Source organism: Spermophilus citellus (genome assembly GCF_964194105.1).
Source record: "Spermophilus citellus genome assembly, chromosome: 1".
NCBI classification, from domain to species: Eukaryota; Metazoa; Chordata; class Mammalia; order Rodentia; family Sciuridae; genus Spermophilus; species Spermophilus citellus.
Window position 1 is genome coordinate 184,312,904 of NC_138182.1, and position 17,151 is coordinate 184,330,054.

The 17,151-nt window shown below is 38.1% G+C and overlaps 1 protein-coding gene across 5 annotated transcripts in view; it reads left to right on the forward strand.

The window, feature by feature from the left end:
- Positions 1–17,151, forward strand: part of PPP2R2B (protein phosphatase 2 regulatory subunit Bbeta) — a 436,743-nt gene that overhangs the window by 193,340 nt on the left and 226,252 nt on the right. The window contains exon 1 of one of the 5 annotated variants that reach the window (XM_081288961.1): positions 5,116–5,187. The exons of the other annotated variants lie outside the window; for them this stretch is intronic. Within the exon in view, the coding sequence (XP_081145087.1) occupies positions 5,151–5,187 (37 nt within the window). The 5' untranslated portion in view covers positions 5,116–5,150. Of the gene's footprint in view, positions 1–5,115; positions 5,188–17,151 lie in introns of those variants that run through there. 5 annotated transcript variants of the gene reach the window in all.

Genomic DNA, 17,151 nt, shown 5'->3' on the forward strand with positions numbered 1-17,151 from the left:
AGAAGGCAGTGGCCACATCTTTGTGTCTTAAGTTTGCCTTGTAATACAATCTTGGCATGTAGGTGCTTAGTGCATGAAATTTTTTTAACTTGATCTCAATTTAAGAGTAGACTGGTGACTTCTCTCTAGTTAGGACTGCAATCTACATATTTTTTACTTAGGTATTTACTTTTGTAGATTCCTGTAAACATATTGAATCTAGGTTCTCTATCCTCCACTGAAGTTGAAAGATAACAGGGGAGATGTCAAAAAACGTGCTATGTAATTTTTTCTAATCACTTCAGATCTCTACCAGCTAATTAAGAGCATAACCTATTATTTATTCTTTCATCCATTTATTTATTCATGTGCTTGTTTTTTCATTCTATTCTTTAACCACTCAGCAAGTATTTATTAAGCAACTGAAACCTCTTTCGTGTTGTAGGAGTTGGTATATAAAGAAATCAATAAAAAATATCTAAAATGTTATTAATATTGGCTATGAGGGGGGAGGAAACACATAAGCAAAAAAAGAGTATATTTTAAAGATAATTAAGGTAAGTCATATCCATGGTTAAAAGTGTATACATATTGTGATTGTTCTCATTTGAAATTCTGTATGGGTACATAAAGAATACTATGAAATAGATGGCTACTAAAATATTAATGATGCTTATATCAAGCTGATAAAATTTTAAGTAATTTCAACTATTTATCTTTATTTCCTCCAGTGTATGACAGTTTGAATAAGTACATACATTGTTTACATAATAACAATAAAGCTGTCACCGTGTTGTAAACAATTCACGGAGGGTCTACTATTACAGAGGACTAGTCTCTGGATATCAATGTAGTAAATATTCACCTGAATTCTTCCTTCTACTTTGAAGACACATTTCTAATTCTTCAACTGAAAATCAGTTTGAACCCTGGAAGAGTAGTGATAAGGATTCTAGAGACTGTCAAATTCTGTAGCAAGAATCCTTCTCAGTGTCTCTTACCTGAAGGTGAGTGAAAGGGTTTTGGCAATAAGCTTGGCCTTTGGTTCAGAACCCCTTTTGGTCTCTGTCTCTTGGATGAAAGAAGGGTAAGATGATATCTCAGCCAATCTTTTCATATGAGGCCTGGGCAATGGTCTGGATGAGTCAGTGAAAATCAATTGTCATGATGGAAAACCCATTTAAGAAAAAATGTCCTAGAGCCAGCAGGTCAGAGCTGGCTCCTCTGCACAGGAAAGATTTCACAGTCTGTGTTTATTGACACAGAAGGTGGTTTTAATTACCCTGAAGGAATTTCTGGCATGTTTTGCCAAAGCCAGTCTTAAAATGTTTAATCAATGGATTAGTGACAAGCAGACCTACTGGAAAGGTCTGCACATGGGTGTAGCCACTCAAGAGTAGTATATTGCAGTGTGGTTATTAGTGACAGAGTATGGCCATGCTTTATTAGAGAAGCAGGAAAATGTTACCATTCACTCATGTGATGATCTTGGCTGTGGGAAATAATAGTGTGTTTTACATCTGAGAAGCCTTGGTTTTCTTCCTTGATTTCATGATCCAAGCAACTTGCATGGTTTCAGTGCCCTGAAAAGTAAACTTGGTAAGATGCCCTTGAGCAAGAATCAGAGCAATTGATCAAGCATTTTTTCTAACTCCTCAAGTAGTGACTTGAAAGAATGAATATGCTTTTCTAAATATAGGCCCAAGGAAAATTAATAGTTAGACTAGTATAACCTTCGCTTTATTTATACCTATTCTTGATGACCTACAAAATATTTTAAGAACCAGAACAGGAAAAATAGAATGGTATCACATCACAAACCATTTTAATCCATCACAAGCTTAGGATTAACCATTGTCCAAGGTAAATGTAAAGTTATAAAAAGAAATGTTTTCCTTGCTTTTCATGTCTTTGCTTTTGAATTGCTTGGTTGAATGCCACCAACAGGTGTAAAATCAGTTAAGAATAGTATTCAATATTGTTTTTATCTGTCTCTCCAAGGTGAACTCCAGGTAGAAATTTTTCCCCCCTACATAAAATTGTCCTTCGGGCTATCTCCTTTCACTACAGAGCAGACAAATTCTACTCTAATGTAGGCAGGCAAGAGAGAATAACGTGGTACCTTGAAATTTGAATAGGAATCCAAGGTGTCTTTGGCAAAACACATTGAGCCCCTCTTATTGAGCTACTGAGGGTACCTATGTCTTGTTCATTGGCATAGTTGGCTGGTGATGTTCTTCACTGATTGTCATAGAAAGGTGTCTCTGGCTATCTCCTATTAACAGGAGCTATTTGGGATTTGCCGCATTCACAGGGAAGTAAGGCCATTAGAAACAAATCCCCTTCAACTGTCAAAACAATTTAGCAAATAGTTCCACTGATGTTTTTGGTACTGCTGATAATTTCCAACTTTAAAGAATCCTCCTTCCTCTTGCTTTTAAATTAATCTATTAGTAAACCAACTTGACCAAATAGGTTGACCCAAAATGGAGCAAGGAAGAAGCTACTTAAAACAATAATGTCATTTGATACTTGTGAAGAACTTTTAGATTTCTGCAGTGTATTTTCACAGCTTTTATCTACTATTGTACAACAAATATGAAGATCAACTTTTATTTATTCTCATTTCCTCAGTGAGGAACTCCATTGGAGTTGATCAACTTGCTTATGATCACATACCTAATTTATGGTAGAGAAAATACTAAGGTCCAGATATTCTCATGCCTAAATCAGAGCTGTTTCCATGATACTAGAAGACTAGATAAGTCATCTCTCAATGAAGTTCCAACTAGACAAAATCTCAGAGCCTTGGAAAGGTGCTCATTTTTGCTGAATCTCCACAAGATGGTGGCTACCGACATTCTTAGCATGAAGTTCTATGGCTAGAGCAACTTTGTGAACTATAGCCTTTGTTTTTCTGAATCCTGATGGTTTGTTTGGTGTGTACTTTTGCACCATGTCTTCCATTCCACTTCTAAGAAGTCATGGGTTTTTTAGCTTCCACATGAATGCAAACATGCACTATTTATATTTTTGTGCTTTGGCCCCTTGAATGTTGGGCTTGGGTATAAGATGTGTTTCATTGCTAAGATCATTCATTATTGCCAAGTGGAAGTCTTGGGGGCTACCTTTCTGGCCCATTATGCAAACCTCAAAGAGCAAAACTTTGGTAGTGAAGCAGCCAGTGGAGTTGGTTCTATTTCATGGCTGTACACTGCACCCAAATATCTAACTCACAAATATCTGTTATTGGAACAAGTAAGAAAATAGGTGTTCTAGACAGCTCTTCACTGACACAACTCTCATCCCCAGAAATGTAATGTAAAGACGAGGAAGCTACATTTGATGCCTAATTTTTACACACAATGTTTATCTTTTGCCTTGTCTCCATTTCATTATGTGAGCAGTGAAGTCTTTAGTAAGAACATGGGCTTATGAAATTATCAACCACAGCTGCCCATATATAAAATTGGGACAATAATAGTAACATGCTTCTGTGGTGGTTGTAAGGATTGGCCCAACAGTTGTCAATCACTAGATCAGTCCCCGATGTGTATCGATCATTCAATAAGTAGTTGTTTGGTTGTTTGTCATATTTCTATAAGACTTAAATGGTCATAAGTGTTATTTGCATGGACCATATATTCTTCCTATTCTCCTAATCCCTAGGACTCAGGATTCACTAAAAGATATACTTACATGGATAAGAACAGATTCTGTAAATGACTGAGTTTGTATTCTGGCTCTAGCACTTACTAGTTCTATGTCTTTTCAGACAAATTATTTCAACTCTCTAAGACCAGGTGCCTCATCTCTAAAATGAATATAACAGTGCTGCACTTCATAAGGTCATTGTGAATATAAAATACAGCTGTGCATGTAATATACTCAGGACAGCCCCAGGTACAAAGTGTGTAGTATTTTCTAAGTAATGTTAGGTTGTATTTTCATTAGTGTTAGTACAGTTATATCTATGTCTTAAAGTATAACATTTCTGTTGAAAGAAGTTGTTTTTACTATAAAACAGTGAAATAAATTAACACCCCAATCTTAGTCTTTGATCCAGTATCACTTCTAGGTTGTAGCAATTTGCTCCCTTTTAAATAATAATCTCTTGGGCTGGAATTTTGTGAGAATCTCAGCCCATCATTTCCCTTTCCTGAATGTGAAATCAAGCACTAAGTAAAGTAAAATCCATTACCTATTCCATGCACCATCAGTAAGGTGGTTTTTAAAGGCAATAGCTTTAAGTTATTAAAAATTAATGCCAGCAGGTTAATTATAAACCTCTCTTTCTGTATTAATGGTATGTTGAAGTTTCCCATTAAGGCCTAATTTTGTTTTGCTTTTTATTTTTAAATCTTGCCTTTTTAAAAATTGTTTCTCCTTGTACTACTTTATTCAGAGCATACATCTGAACACTTTCAGAGAAGGGAGCTGTGTCTCTTTATTCCCTCAGCTGCTGGGGATTGAACCCCAGGCCTCCCCCAGTGCAGCTGTTTCTAATCAGTGAGATGACATGCTGCAGCTTCTGAACAGTCCAGCCGCCCGAGTTGTTCTGTACCAGAATAGTCCCTCTAGTTTCCCCTTTGCTCCTAGCCCTGTGCTATAAAGCTAGACCCCAAGTGTTAACTTCCTGCTTTGGGGACCCCCTGTAGCTATGTGAAGACCCTCTCCTCACCATTGTAGCCTCCACAGAATCCCAGATGCATTCAACAGTTGTTTTCGGTTCATATACATTGGAATCACCTGATGTGCTTTTTAACTACCAATTGCCAGGCACCGCCCCTAGTGTTTCTGATATAATCTGTCTGTGAGTGGGAGCCTCAGAGGGCTTTCTCAGTTCCCCGGATGGTGATGTTGCTGCTGCTGCTGCTCCAGAGCTGCTGCTCCATGTCCCCGAAGTCAGAGGACAGTCCACCTGCAGTTGAGGGGACAGAGCACAGGAAGATTTTTGTGGTATTGATTGTGTCACCTCAATAGTTTTGCAGGCCAGAGCCACCTCACCCAGGCTGACTGGGGAGGGGGAGATGTAGGGGAGCGTGTAAGTACGCCTGTATGTTGCCAAAATTGAAGCATCGCTACCTCCTGGAGTCTGGATCTGAACCCCGTGTTTGTCACAGGAGCCAAAGGAGAGCCCGAGACAGAGAGTAGTGGCACAATAATGAAGCATGAATTATCCAGATGAAAGCACCTATGGAAATAAAGGTATTAGTATTATTATTTATACTTACTGTTCTTGATAAAATAGCAATAATGATGTGCTGCATAGTTCACTTAAGTTGTACCCTTAGACCCCAGTAAATTGATTCATATTTTTAAAAAGTTATTATACACGAAGCTGGGTGCAGTTGTGCATGCTTGTAATCCCAGCGGCTGAGGAGGCTGAGGCAGAAGGATCACGAGTTCAAATGCCAGCATCACAGCCTCAGCAACTTAGTGAGACCCTGAGTCTAAATAAAATATTTAAAAGGGGCTAGATATGTTGCCGAGTGTCTAGGTGCCCCTGAGTTCAATCCCTGCTACAAAAAAAAAAAAAAAAAAAAAGAAGAAAGAAAAATATATATGTATACACACACATGAGACAATAAGACATAGTTTGACTTAATGAGAATATATTTTAACAAAAAAATACATGGAGATGATAAATTATGACTGATTTTGAAATTACTAGGAGAGAATGTTGGTTAGACAAGAGTGGAGTCTGCTTTATTGATACTGGACAGACATGTCGAAAAGGCTAGTGAACAACACAAATAATAATTGCTTGAACAAACAAGTAGACAATATGGCCATCGTACTTTGTATATAATGAAGACAGAAAGACTCTCCATAAATGGAAAATTTTGAATGAGAAAGTCCATTTAGAAGTCACTGTAGGAAAACAGTAATCACACACCTGTATTAAATAATTGGAAACCCTCTCATGGTAACCCCTAAGGAGCTGTACCTGTTTGGCTGAAGTGGCATGAAGACATCAAACTATATGTGATGAGGCTATTTATCTTTATGGTCTTCGTATTTGGCTGTATACTTGAGTTCTGGGGAAAATTTTTGTACAAAGAACTGTATTTGATTTAAGAAAAAGAATTGTCAGAGGTCCTCCCTAAAGGTGGAGTTTGTAGTAAGGTTGACATGAACTTTGAGACATATGGAAGGGGAAGACTCAGAAGCACTCCCTTTCAGAAAGGAATAGGAAAGAAAAGCTCCCCCCAAATTGCTTATCATAAGACAAAAGAAATTTAAAGTGGTCAAAGGTCAAAAAGGGAAGAAATGCAAGTGCAGTTGTATGTGCATGTATATTTATGTGTGTGTGTGTGTGTGTTTGTGTGTACCCTCCATCAGCCTATGGAGGGGGAAGTGTCAGGCATTAATGTCCTGAAGGAGCCATGCAACCTTTTATTTTTTTATTTTTTTGAATTATTTATCCATTTATTTTGAAGTCGCCAACACTCCTCTAAGGAGTGTTGAAGCAAATAATGAGTAATTGGAATGATCTGGGCACTATGCCATGTATGGGTCAAGTGGGTAAATCCTCATCTTCTCAGTACTTAGATCCTGGAGGACCTGTGTCTGTCCCCCAGCCTTGGGGGACCTGGGAAAGCCTTAGCCAGTTCTGGATGTTCCCACTTAGGCAAAGAAGAGCCTCTTTGACAGCTCAGGAGGACTTCTTTTACTTCTTTTTCCTTTATTTCTTTTATTCTTTCTTTTTTCTTTTTTGTTGTTGTTGTTTTTGGTACCAGTATTGGACCCAAGGGCATTGGACTCCATGCAAATTACATACACATATATTTTATATATATATTTTTGGCAGTGCTAGGAATAAAACCCAGACCCTCACACATGCTAAGCAAGTATTCTAACACTGAGCTGCATTCCCAGTCCCCTCTCGATGATAGTTCTTTTTTTTTTTAATTTTTATTGTTGGTTGTTCAAAACATTACATAGTTCTTAATATATCATATTTCACACTTTGATTCAAGTGGGTTATGAACTCCCATTTTTACCCCATATACAGATTGCAGAATCACATCGGTTACACATCCATTGATTTACATATTGCCATACTAGTGTCTGTTGTATTCTGCTGCCTTTCCTATCCTCTACTATCCCCCCTCCCCTCCCCTCCCCTCTTCTCTCTCTACCCCCTCTACTGTAATTCATTTCTCCCCCCTTGTATTTTTTTCCCTTTCCCCTCACTTCCTCTTGTATGTAATGTTGTATAACCCTGAGGGTCTCCTTCCATTTCCATGGAATTTCCCTTCTCTCCCCCTTTCCCTCCCACCTCTCATCCCTGTTTAATGTTAATCTTCTTCTCATGCTCTTCGTCCCTACTCTGTTCTTAGTTACTCTCCTTATATCAAGGAAGACATTTGGCATTTGTTTTTTAGGGATTGGCTAGCTTCACTTAGAATAATCTGCTCTAATGCCATCCATTTCCCTGCAAATTCTATGATTTTGTCATTTTTTAATGCAGAGTAATACTCCATTGTGTATAAATGCCACATTTTTTTTTTTATCCATTCGTCTATTGAAGGGCATCTGGGTTGGTTCCACAGTCTTGCTATTGTGAATTGTGCTGCTATGAACATCAATGTAGGGATAGTTCTTAATGTAGTTTTTAAATGTAAGATGATAAGAGACCAGGGTTTACTTTTAAATAACACCTAGGTGTGTATGTGGTATGAGGTGTAGTTCAGCTCTACCCTGGCTATAGAAAATTTAAAATCTTGTCATACCTATTTTAATAAAGGCTTTATATCTCTTGTAATTTCAATGTACCTTTTTTTTAATCACTTAATACCAACCAGTAGCACTTTCAATGAACTCCAATATGATATTGATTGAAGATTTGAGTTTTATCTGGTTGGCGATACTATGAGATGAAACTGGGCATGCTTAGAATGGATTTCCAACATTTATGCCCCTTATTCTTTTTCCAAGAGGGAGAGAAAGAGAAAGGATTGAAGTATTCTGTTACTTGGTAGTATCTGTTATGTCAGACTCAAATTTTTCAAAGCACAAAATCTGCTAGTGAAAAAAACTGTTGAGAGTGGGAATTTTAAGAGCTTGTGAGGAAGAATAGCAAGAATGAATAACTACCTCTCACTATGCCTCATCAAATCCAAATGTTCCTGAAAAATCCTTTTAAAAATACAAAGATGGTGCCCTTTCAAAATGCTAAGAAGTTGGTAACTATGTAAGTGTTGTGTGTCATTTAGTGAGCAAATGTGAGATATAAGATGAGCATGTGTGTGATAATAGAATGTGAAGTCACTTCAAGGTATTGTTGTTCATGTTTAGCCACTTTCTTCAGAAATGGAATCCACTCAAATTTGGTTAAGATTGCCTTGAATTCTCAACAAGAGATCAAGATTATTTAATAGCTGTCTAAGGCATGAAACCAAAAATGGCTATCTCTGATTTCCCAAAATATGCCCTAATAAGAAAAAGTTCTTCAATATGTAGCAAAAATTGGTATGAAGAGAGTTTGGCATCCATTCTTTAATTCATTATTTGTTGAGCACCTACTTAAGTAATGGCAGTTGCTATTTACTGAGCCCTTATTATGTGTTATATAGGGTACTAAACTATTGAGATTTAAGATAGGTACTGTAGTGTGTTTGCAAATGGGAAAACAGAAGCTTGGAAAGGTAAGGTAACTAGTTCAAGTTCACCCTGAAAGTAAATAGAAAAGCCAAGATTTGAAAACTAACAAGTTTGATTTTATTTTTATTTATTTAAAAATTTTTTTTTAGTGTTGATGGACCTTTATTTTATTCGTTTATTTATATGCAGTGCTGAGAATTGAACCCAGTGACTCACACATGTGAGGCAAGCACACTACCACTGAGCCACAACCCTAGCCCCAACAAGTTTGATTTTAATGGCTGCATTTTTGCATCACTCCCTTACCTAATTCATAATCTTTTCCATAAGGTTGATATAAAGACTAACAGGATAACTGATCACAAAGGGCCTTTTAAAGAATTTTTTTAATATTTATTTTTTAGTTATTGGCGGACACAACATCGTTGTTTGTATGTGGTGCTGAGGATCAAACCCGGGCCGCACGCACGCCAGACGAGTGCACTACTGCTTGAGCCACATCCCCCCACAAAGGGCCTTTTAAACTGCATGGAACTTGATGCTTTCCCTGTGCCTATTGAGCTGAAGCAAGTGTCAGATGTTCAGAAGCTAGTGCAGAATAAAAAGTAAAAGTGCTGGTGGTGCTATGTGGATGGCCATATTTTCCTTGCTAGAAATACCTCTGATTTGATGGTTGGCACGCCAGTAGTCATGAGTGGCATTCCCTTGGGGACCGTTTTATGAGACTACAGGACATTAGATGAGCTGGATCATGGGCTTACTCCTAAGTGGTATTTGTAAGTAATTGTTAGTGCTCAAATAACTAGGCATGGTGGCGTATGCCTGTAACCCCAGCAGCTTGTGAGGCTGAGCCAGGAGGATGGCAAGTTCAAAGCCAGCCTCAGCAAATTAGCAAGACCCTGTCTCAAAATGAAATATATTTTTAAAGGGCTGGGGATATGACTCGGTGGTTAAGCGCCCCTGGGTTCATTCCCCAGTATCAAAAAAGAGAAAAAAAAATAAAGTGCTCAAACATTGCTGAGATTGGTAATTCCTGTTTATAAATCCATGCCCCTCTATACTGCTCAGCACAAAGTGAAACAGAGGTTTGGCAATTATCCAATTCTTTTTAAGAATCTTGGTCCTAATATGAATAATCCAAAGGTCCAATTGGACTTCTAAAATTTCTGGGTTACCCATTTGATGATTGTGTTCTGTATTCGGCCTCCACTTTTTTTTTTTTTAAACCAGACAGACTCTTCTTGTCCCTTCTATATTTCTGATATTCCTCAAGGTACTTCCTGCATTTATCTGGACTCTAATTAGCCATTATGCTGTGTGTTGAGGAAATTGTCTGTTCTGGTACCACAGAAGCAGGTCCGTATTGTTGGCCAGTGCACCAGTCACTAGGGGTTATAAAGAATGATGGGAAAGAGGCAGTTGCAAATCTTTTGGCACAAAAAATACATCTCCACTACAAAGGGAATAGCTGATTCTCCAGTACTGCAGGACTACAATGAACCAAAATAACGAAGTCTTCTGCATCATAGTTCAATTCCAAAGGTTAATTGTTAGCTTGTTTTAGTCTTGCTTGAGACCAGATAAGGGAGTTTTCCCTTTGAAAGCTTGACTGAGCTAGTGTAAAAGACAAGGATGTCATTCAGACACATATTAAATGCAAACAGTCTCATGTATTAATGGTCACTAATGACCTGTAATCAAACTATAATTTGTTAGGTTGAAAGCAAATTGGTTTTTTGTTCAGAAGTGTAACAATCTGGTGATTGTCCTTCTCTACTGGTGACAGTGGACTGAAGGGTACTCTTGAGATGTAGCACTTTGAGGCAGCCAGAGTTAGTTCCTGAGTCTCCCAGCTTCCTTGAGCCTCACAATCCTGCAGCCTTAGTCAAAGGGGATGAAGGAAAGGATGCTATTCTTGGTGATTTTTTTCTTCTTGATAAGATAGCAACTTCAGTTTCAATTTTCTCTTTCAACTTTACTCTGATCTCATACTTCAGCTGGCTAACTTTCTCAAAGCATCACCATTCACTCAGCTAACATTTTTAACATAGAAATATAGAGGGCCATTGGAGCTGTAAATACTCCTATGCCTCAAGGTTCATAATGGTTATCAAGAGAATCCTCACCCATGCTTTGTAAAATTTACATTCTCTCTGTTAATGTCTTTAATATATTGTGTACCCCTACACTGTGTGTTACTCCTCCCTCAAACTCTCTGTTGAGATATGCATCTTAGAGAACGAGGCCCTTTGATCTTTTGGAGTGCACCAAAACGGACAATAGAGGAGGCAAAGGGGAAATACTGGGGAGTGAATATGGGACAGTGAATATCTCTATTATGTATAATTATAATGCAGTTATTTAAAAAAAAAATGGGGAAAGACCGGCAGTGGAAATGTCAAGAAGTTATAGTCACTCCTTGGGATATCTAGACCTTATTTTCCTGGTTGTTTATTTAAGAAAATGCATATATGTAAATGCTATGGAAAATGACACTAAAGCATAAAATTCTTTAGTCCTTCATGAAGTAGAAAGAAAATATTCTGATCTACTTGGTGTACAGTGAAGGAATAATAATGCAGGTTATCCCAGTGTGGCATTTGGATCAGTTAAGATTATGATGAAATAATGGGAATGATCTCCCTCACACAGAACACGATTTCTTTCCTTTTAAGCACTAATAACAGCAATGATGTTATTTACTTGTTAGTGTATTGGCTCTCTCCTCTTTTTGAAGGAAAGAGCCGTCTGTCTGTCTGTCTCTCTGGAACTGGGGATTGAACTCGGGGGCACTCCACCACTGAGCCACATCCCCAGCCCTATCTTGTATTTTATTTAGAGACAGGGTCTGACTGAGTTGCTTAGCACTTGACTGTTGCTGAGGCTGGCTTTGAACTTGCCATTCTCCTGTCTCAGCCTCCCAAACTGCTGGGATTATAGGCATGTGCTGCTGGGCCTTTCTCTCTTAGCATGTATGCAATCCTCTAACACAGTGCCTTATGTGTCCTAAATATGCTCAGTACATAGTTATCGAATGTTAAATGAAATTGGGTCCAATGATTATAGCTTGAAAACCAATAGTAGTATTCGAGCATTGTGAAATAAAGCAAAATTACTTGATAACAGTGATCTTAAAGGATAAGACTTGGTCACTGGTTGGTATCAGACAATCAGTAATTGACCCTTATGTGTCATTTCCATATAATAATTCATTTCAACATATTAATGGCCCATATGAAAAATAAAGTTTTTCTGTTTCTTTAGAAACTACCAAAGCCTAGCAGCGATATTTCTTACACTCATCTCTATGGTTACCAATCAAATTTCTGGTGTGAATTAACATACTTCTCAGAATACAAAGGAGAGTGAGCTTTAATGGTCAGGAAAAACTTGATGGTACTGTGAGTGGATGATGGTCATTTATTTCTTTAGTAGATATTTGCTATGTGCCAGGCATGGAGCTAGGTGCCTGGAATATGGAGCAACAAGGCCCTCTGGGGAAATATATTAATCAAAGAATAACAAAGACAAATGTGCAATTGTGACAAGTGTGTTCAAGGAGGAGTTTGTGGTGCTATGACCGTGTGCAGTAAAATGGTTGGGCCGGGCAGGGAAGGCTCCCTGGAGAAAGGACAACCAGGTAGAGGGAACCACATGTAAGAGGACCCTAGAGTGTGGTCGAATGAGTATTCAGAGAACTGAAAGGTGGCCCGTGGCTTGAGTTCCCGCAGGGTGGGCATTAATCAGAAGCCACATCCTGCAGAGCCTTGAAGTTATGTGAATCCTTTCTGCTTTTCTGGTAGGAGTAAAAGGGAACTGTTAAAATATTTAAACGTGTGGAAGATGAATAGTGATCAAATTTGTTTTTTAAAAAAGATCATTCTGGCTGCATTGCAAAAATAGATTGGAAAGGGTGTCGAATAGGCTTAAGGAGACAAGTGATTTGTTCATATGAAAATGACATGGAATGTGCATAATATATGCCCACGTGAAGCGCAGTCCCTGTGTAAAGCACGTGCCCTTGCAAGAGATTCAGGATGAGCTCCTTCACAGTATAGATCTCTTGAAATTTCCTCTGTGTCATGCACAAGCACTTATCCAGACATAAATTAGCATCATTAATGCAGAGTGTCTTTGGAGCCCAGCTCCCCCTTCTAGCGGATTCATCACGTTAGCACCTTTTCCTTTGTACTTCACCCTCCACCTTCAAAGGCTGTTCTCAGGTCTTATTTTCTTTCCCAGAAGTGTGAGATTGGTTTTTCTGCTGGGCTGTTAAAGTGATCCTCCACTTAAGAGTCTAATCTGCCATGGCTTTGTGCCTGTTTGTCAGGAACTTCGAGAATGTATTAAGACATTGTACAGGGTAGGGGCTCTATTTTGACAATGATTATGCCTATTATCTATTTTAATAAATGTAAATTGCTGTGGAGAAACAAACCATTTTATGCCACTTGAATTCTTTTCAGGGAAGCCTGAATCCTTTTTGCATGGCTTAGATGTATTACTGTCATTTTCCCTTCACTGGGTTGAATAAAAACACTTAAATCAGACCTTTGTTAGTGCATCTTCTTGTACTGTTGCCCTGATAAATTGTTGTGATTTTAGTCTTTGAAATCTATATTTTGTAACATTTGCAAATTTATGTGTAGTCCCTTTCAGAATTGAGATTATGGAATAAACTCAATACTAAGCCCACATATACGTTATATGTTCCAAGCATTATACTTGGGATGTAGCAATGAACAAGGCACCAATTCTGCCTGTAAAAGCTGACAGTCATTTCTGTCGGGATGGGAATTTATAGATAAGCAAGAGGACAAAGCCAGGATGCCCCATGTGGTTATGAGTTATAGATGCCATGTTTATATAGATGGAAGTGATTTCATGTAGAAATGTGTCAAAGGGATGCAGAACTCAATTAAAAGAGCCCCAATGGCCAAAGAATAACAGTTTGAGCAATAAAATAAAATTAGATTATTTCCCAAAGTATAAAGTAAATGTTCATAGTGATACAAGTATATGGCCAAATAAATTAATAAATGGGGTGGGGGGAAGAAGTAATATCCCATGCAGAAGAACTCCAAATAAATTATATAGATAATATGCCTTCAAGGAGCACAGTCAGTGGGCATTGCTCCCACTGATTCAGTGTGGACTGTTCCCAGTGATTTCTTTCTAGGGAGTACAATGTGGGGAGAGGAGGAAGGAACCTTACATGGAGAACGTGACAAGCACTATTTCAGCCAGGTGATCAAGGTCAGCATGAACACAAGTCATGTTGATAGTAGGTACCCTTGATTGACATGATGTGATGAAGATGGCACTTTAGTTTTTATGGTCTTCAATCATGAGAACAGCATCAAGCAAATCCCAAAAGGAGCATCCTACATTATACCTGCCTGGTATTCTTCAAAGCTGTCAAGATCAAAGCAGGGAAAATCTGAGAAACTCACAGCCAAGAGGAGGCTAAGGAGACATGACAACCAAGGGCTATATACATGGGGCTCTAGAACAGAAAAAGGACATTAGGTAAAAACTAAGGAAATCTGAATAAACACTGGCTATAGTTAAAATAACTATTAATATTGGCTCATTAATTATAACCAGTGTACCACAATAACATAAGTTGTTTGTAATAGGAGAAACTGTAAGAGGTATGCAAGAGTTTATTTATTTGCTTTGCAGTACTAGGAATTGAACCAGTGCTCTACCAGTGAGCTGCATCCCCAGCCCTTTTTATTTTGAAGCAGGTGCTTGCTAAGTTGCTGAGGTTGTTCTTGAATTTGCAATCCTCCTGCCTCCATCTCTTGAGTCACTGGGATTACAGGTTATTTATAGTAATTTATGCTATCTGTTTAATTTTTCTGTTAATCTAATACTTATAAATAAAATCTGTTAGAGTAAAATAAAGAGCAAGAGGTTCCAGTCCAGTGGGGGATGCCAATAAGTCGTAGGCAATTGTAATACAAGTGTAACAACAGAATTAGGCATGTGATGGGACATCAAGTAGGTCTTTCAAATATTGAAACTACAGGTGGGTTTTTTGACCTTACTGAATGATGACAATACCTGCCATAAGTCAATAGAGGCTGTAAAGTCAAACCTCAGAAGCTTAAACCTCCAGCTATGGAGCTGGGTGATTTACTAAATCCATCTGGGCTTCTGTTTCTTGTCAGTAAATAGGATAATAATAGTACCTACCTCCAAGAGTTGCCCTGAGGTCTGGGATAATGTATGTACACTTCTTAGAACAAGCCCAAGCACATAGTGCTTAGGTAAACAAAGCTTCAGCCGCTCCTGTCTTCTCATGGGTTCACGGCAAGGATTCAGTGGAAGATCATGGAGTATGCTTAGTGCATGCTTAGAGTTAGGCATGTGGCTGGCAGTGTATAGTGTATCTCCACCCTGATAGACTTCAGCCCTATGGTAGCAAAGTAGAGGCTTCTGGAGGACAGAGGTATCTTCCCATTGAATCCCATGCACTACCCCTTACCTTCTTTACCCCTGAAGGGAGAAATAGAGTGGGAGTTGATCTGATTAAGAATGGGGTGATGGGTGTGGACTCTGACAGAAGGAACAAAGTTCAAAAGCTTAGGAAGCAAGTCACCTCTACACAACTCCAAAGAATTCCAAGGGGCTGGAGTATGGAGCCTAGGGAGGGAAGAAACAGTGAAAGTAGGTGGGAGAGGTGAGCAGGATCTATATTATGTGAAAATTGGAAGACTGAATAAAGGATTTGAGATGTTTGCCAAGATCAAGGGAAACTATAGGCAGGTCTAAGCAAGATGGCAATAGGTAAGACTTGAGCTCTAGAAAGATCACTATGGCTATTTGGGGGAAAGTGAATTTGAATGGAAGACCAGTTAGGAAATTGTTTCAGTTGTACAGGTGAAAAATCATGGTGCCCTAAATTATGGTAGTAACCCGGGAAGTAGAATTAAAGAATTCATAAACAATAATCCTCAAGTTATGTGAAGATCTTTTGCTCCCCAAGAGACTGAGTATTATAATTTGTACCTGGGAAATTTCCTAAAATTTGCATAAGATAAAAATAATGTAGAATGATATATCTTGGAAGTAGCGTTGAGACTTCTATATATTTTCTTTTTTATTCTGATTTGTTATATATGACAGCAGAATGTATTACAGTTCATATTACACATATACAGCACGTTTTTTTCATATCTCTGGTTGTATACAAAGACACCATTTGTGTCTTCATACATGTACTTAGGAAAATGATGTCCATCTCATTCCACTGTCTTTTTTACACCCTTACTCCCCTCCCCTCCCTTCTCTTTGCCCTATCTAGAGTTCATCTAATCTTCACATGCTTCCCCTCCTATATATTTTCTACCTGCAATATATACCATTGTATGTAGCTTTAAAAAAAAAAAGCCAGAAGCATAAAATGATGTTGACTATGGAATGTTGAGGGACAGACTAGTATTATAGACCAGCATCACCCAATAGAAATGTAATCCAAACCACATAGGTAGTTTTAATTTTCCAGTAGCTTCATAAGAAAATAATTAATTTTACAGTATTAAAATGCCATTTCAATATGTAGTCTAAGTAAAAATTGAGATGTTTTATGTTCTTATTCTCGTATTGTTTCAAATCTCAGTGTATAGTTTACATTTATGTCACATTCATCTCGAACTGACCTCGTTTCAATGTGCAATAGCGACATGTGGTCATTGGCTACTGTATTGGATGGTGAAGGTTTGGAGCTCCCAAACTTAGTAAAAAAAAAATTAGATTTATACTTGCTGGATAAATCTCTATAAAATGAGCTAACCAAAATTTCCACTTTATTATAAGCACATGGGAAACAAAATTTGCTATACGTACTCAATTTGCCTATTTCTTTCCCTCAGTACATACTTATTGAATGTCCACTGTTTGGTAATGGCATCTTCCACACCAGCCCCAGCTCTTGTTTATACACTGGAGTTCTAAAACACATGGTGTCCAACCTTCATGGAGCTTATAAGTTTGTGAAGGAAGCATGTACCCCCCCCAAAAAAAAAACACCAGAAAGTGAAATCATTATAAATTATGCTGTGATGGAAACAAATGAGGGTAAACATGGTAGGTTGGCTTTTGATAATTTCAGTGGAGGTGGCTGGCACAAGCTGAGGAGATGAAGGGAAAAATGAGTCAGGCACACAAAGAATGGTGGAAGGCTGAATATCAAGTCATAGAATAAGCTAATGGTAAAACTTCAGACCAGTGAAAGTTGAAGAAACCAAGTTTGTTCTGCATACTAATAGTGTTTTTAATGAGGAAAAAAAAGCTGGAATAAGATAGTAAATGTTCTGGAAAGACAATCTAATGATCTATAGATGCAAAATGCTAAAACCAAAGAAGTACAGATACTAAATCCAACTGACTTTGTGGAGTGGCTTTTTTTGATGGAATTGCTTGTTTTCAGTGTCTAGGGTGCTTTCTAAATGGAATCACATAATCATTTCCAAAAATTAAGTTGCACAGACTAGAGCTAGGCATGCAGGTCTTCTGCCCTACCTGTGGCTTTTGGCTTTCCAAATAAGTGATTGT